The sequence below is a fragment of the Elephantulus edwardii genome, unplaced genomic scaffold (assembly GCF_000299155.1).
Source record: "Elephantulus edwardii isolate Elephantulus edwardi_28Jun2011 unplaced genomic scaffold, EleEdw1.0 scaffold03604, whole genome shotgun sequence".
In the NCBI taxonomy this organism is placed as follows: domain Eukaryota; kingdom Metazoa; phylum Chordata; class Mammalia; order Macroscelidea; family Macroscelididae; genus Elephantulus; species Elephantulus edwardii.
Window position 1 is genome coordinate 1 of NW_006403354.1, and position 3,883 is coordinate 3,883.

A 3,883-nucleotide genomic window follows, 5' to 3' on the forward strand; every position below is an offset into this window, starting at 1 on the left:
ACTCATACTCCTCAGCACTGCGGCGGCCGAAATCCATCCAGCCCAGGTAGTCACGGTCGCTTATCCTGTGGCTGGAGTCCTGGCCATCCAGGTGCTTGCTGATATACATCCGGTCAGAAGAAGCTGCAAGAGAGAGGAGTATTGTGTCTCAGAGCATCCCTCGTCCCGTTTGTAAATGAGGCCGATTGAAAAAGCATGGCAAAATAGAAAGTGCCCCTTGTGAAGTGTTAAAGGGCTGTCACAATAGAGACATTGCTGGTTTAAAATAGAGGAGGAAGACCACGTCTGTGTGACTGGAGATGTCAGTGGGTGTTGCAACCAAATTCAGCAAACAGAACAAAGCCACGAGCTTTTTTCATTTTAGTTTGGTTTTCAGTAAAGGCTTACAAGTCACAGCAGTTTTTCCTCACAATTGTCCACAGACATTTTGTTTTCTAAACTTCATCACCATTGACTAATGTAACTCATTACAATGTCTAACCAATCCCTTGTTATATTTTTTGCCTTTCTCTTCCTCCAGCTTATTTACTTATTTTTACTTCCTTCTCATCCCTGTTAACCTTCCAAGGCTGATTCTGTCTGCGTGTCAACCTTTTCACAGATTCTCTCAGTGTCTAAAGCGATCATGAAAAGCTGGTAAGGAAAGGTTTACCCAATAGAATTTTCTAGGCTGGAACGGAGCTCTAGAAGCCTAGTGGTAAGAAGCTTCATTGCAATCCCAAAGGCATGTGGTTCAGATCCATCAGCTGCTCCACAGGAGAAGGGTGGACAAACTTCTCCCATTCGATTAACTGCCTCAGAAAACCCACTGGAGGGTTAGCTATGGGTTGGTTCCCACTCAAAGGTACACAAAACAACAATCTTAGGGGAGCAGATCACTAGACCTGTCCCTCATAAAATCTCTGAGTGGGCTTGATGAGCCACCAGCTTGTCCATCTGTAGTCAAGCCCCCAAAGGAGCAATGTTTGCTTTAGTATTTACACGGGTTTGTGTTGCATTCTGTGAATATTTACGTGAATTGATTTCTTCCTGGCTTTCAAGGGAAGATCCTGAGTGATACACATGGTTACTCACTAGGCAGTTGACTGAAAGCTTAGAGGTTTGACTCCACTCCCAGGTGAACTGGAATAAAGACTTAGTGATCTATTTGCAAACAATCAGCCATTGAAAACTCTGGAGCACAGTTCTACTGGGAACCAAGGGGTCTTCAGCAGACTGTGTTGAATCAGCTGGTTTGTTTTTAACAATTAGGGATTTGCTTAAATTTCCCCTTGTAGCTCCGCCTCCAAGGCTATTCTCTGTATGCACATAGCCCTGAGCAGAAGCCCGCCAAGTGTTTGTCCTGCAGTTGCCCATTTTTAAATTTCACCCCTTGATATCTCTGAACATGTTTAATCCTCCTGAACCTCTTCTTGTTAGAGTAATACAAGTACGAGACATTGGAGTTAGAAACTTTTTTAAAAAAAGAAAAGATAGAGTTTTAATAGACATAGTTCATTAGTAATTAATTGCATAAAATGCAATGTTAATTAATTGCATAAAATGCAATGTATATGAATGATTGAAATACAATGATTATGAATGATTGTATGAAACACAGTGTAAATGAAAAACTATAAAACACAATGTACATGAAATGAAGCACAATGTAAATGAAAAATTGTATAAAATACAATGTACATGAATGAAACACAATGTAAATGGAAAATTGTATAAAATGCAATGTACATGAATGGAATACAATGTAAATGAATATTTACATATTTTACTATGCAAAATAATAAAATTTTTTAAGTTAAAAAATTGGAATGGATTCCCTTTATTAGTAGTAAGAATCTGTGCTGCAATCACAAAGGCGCCCAGTTCGAAACTGTCAGCTGCTCCACGGGAGAAGTATGGACTATGGATCAGTTCCAACTTGATAGTACACAACAACAACAGTTAGAGAAATACTGTTTAAAATTCTTAATTCGAAGGCTAACTTCTGCTTTAAAAACAGTATTTCTAAAAAAGACACAGAATCAAGATGAAAATCCATAGCCCAGAAGGGTGTGCAGGGAGGTAATGAAGAGGGTGACGGAATCAGTCATTCTGACCAACATGTAATAACCAGACCTGAAATTGGCCCTTAGGGCTTGGGGTTGAGTCCTGGAGGACAGGTGATTCGTGGGGATGTCTTTGGAAGTATATGACACAGTCTTAGCCCACAGGTCACAGAAGTGACCTCTTGATGCATGATATTAGTAAAACACCTTGTGTTATGCAAGCTAAGGGTCAAACAAGGTCCTTAAGGGAACGAGAGGACGAGCCCAGGCTACTTCAAGGATTAGAGGAGCCTGGGACTCTAGATAAACCCCTCTGGTTGGGGTATCAGCTTATTCACTGAATAAAGATATGGTAGAAGCACTTACCTGGCTTTAGCTGGTCTTCAGATAAAAACAACACAAAACAAAAAACAAAAATAACAAATTAAAACCAATACAACCTAAATCACTCAACTTATTCCCATCAGATTAGAACCAATGCAACTCCAAGCTAACCTTCCATTGAACTTCTGAGGCTATGAACTGCCCAGGAGGAAACTGCTCATCTTCCTCCTACAGAGGCCTGGGTTCCTACAGAACCCCCAGAGAGAGGTGTGACCTCTGCCTTAGCAACTTCCTCCAGACCACAGACCAGCCACCAGAGGTCCTTCTCCCGACTAAGCAAGCTAAATGAACAAAAGGAAACCATTTCACGGAACACTCCAGCCCTCCCTCTCCTGCCCCCTCCCCCCCAGATCCCCTTCCAGCCTAGCACTGAGAGAAGCCCAGCACATCACACGATTGCATAATTTAATGGGTGGAGGGAGAAGTGGGTAAAGGAAATGGGAAAGATCAGGTGTGAAAAACAATGTATATGAATTTGGTAAGTAAGCCAGCATAAGAGAAACATTTTCTTAAAAACAACAACAAAAAAACAACCCATGTGCAATGGTTCTGTTCTCACACGGTTTGCCATGAATTGGAATCCACTCAGAAACACCCCAAAAGAAGTCAAATGCAGCATGGCAAGGAAGCCTCTTGACAGAGGGAGCCTACTTGGCTCTGCCTAGTGCACCCGGTGGATGGTTTTATGGCCCACCTTTGTGGATGCAGTTGAAGGTACACCCCACAGCCAGAGCACTCAGCATCCGTGTTACAGGGAATAGCGGTGGTGGAATAATGATTTGGGCAAACTGTTTTAAGCCATGACCAAGGAGAACTCCAAATTGCTCCTGATTCCTTTCTCCCACGTCCCAGTTTGGTGACTGACAATGTCATTCCTTTTTAACTGCTGTTGCCGTATCTCAGCAAGGACCACATTCTGCTAGCGTTTCTAATTGTCATCATCTGGTGGGTCCCGGGTTCTTTGCATCTACGACAGCGATTATTTAATGAATCTGCGGACCCTTTTGGAGAGTTCTACAAAATGTTACGTTCATATTTATAAAATTAATTTAAATCTTGTCTCTTTAAGCCCTCCATAAAATGACTTGAACTTAGCAACTCGGAGGGAAAAAATTAGTTGAAAGAAAGCATTTTAAAAGATTCTTCTTATTAAGGTCCCTCAATACCCTACTCCTCAGAGTTTGCTACCAAGTCCTTTCAGAAAGTTTGAGTGTTTGGGGTGTTGGGGTGGGGGGAATGAGGAAAAGAAAATGGGGAAAAAAGTCTTTCCGCTTAACCTGTCACCTGCGCTTGCCATGCCGGTATCTCCATCAACGGGGCACTAGAAGAGAGGATTAAAGACCCAGCTGGATAGACGTGAGGCTTGGAGAGAGGCTATCCTTACCTTTCCGGACATGCTGGATATATTTGGCTAGCAGCGCTCCCAGGTGTGCTCGGGTATCGCCATTCACCCT

The 3,883-nt window shown here is 42.4% G+C and overlaps 1 protein-coding gene across 1 annotated transcript; it reads right to left on the reverse strand.

The window, feature by feature from the left end:
* Positions 1–4: 4 nt before the first annotated feature.
* Positions 5–3,877, reverse strand: LOC102862691 (cholecystokinin-like; the record flags this gene model as incomplete). The annotated part of the gene is made up of 2 exons (XM_006903519.1): positions 5–123; positions 3,814–3,877. Coding segments are annotated over 2 exons (183 nt in total), but the record flags the coding sequence as incomplete, so codon positions are not given.
* Between the last annotated feature and the right edge of the window lie 6 nt (positions 3,878–3,883).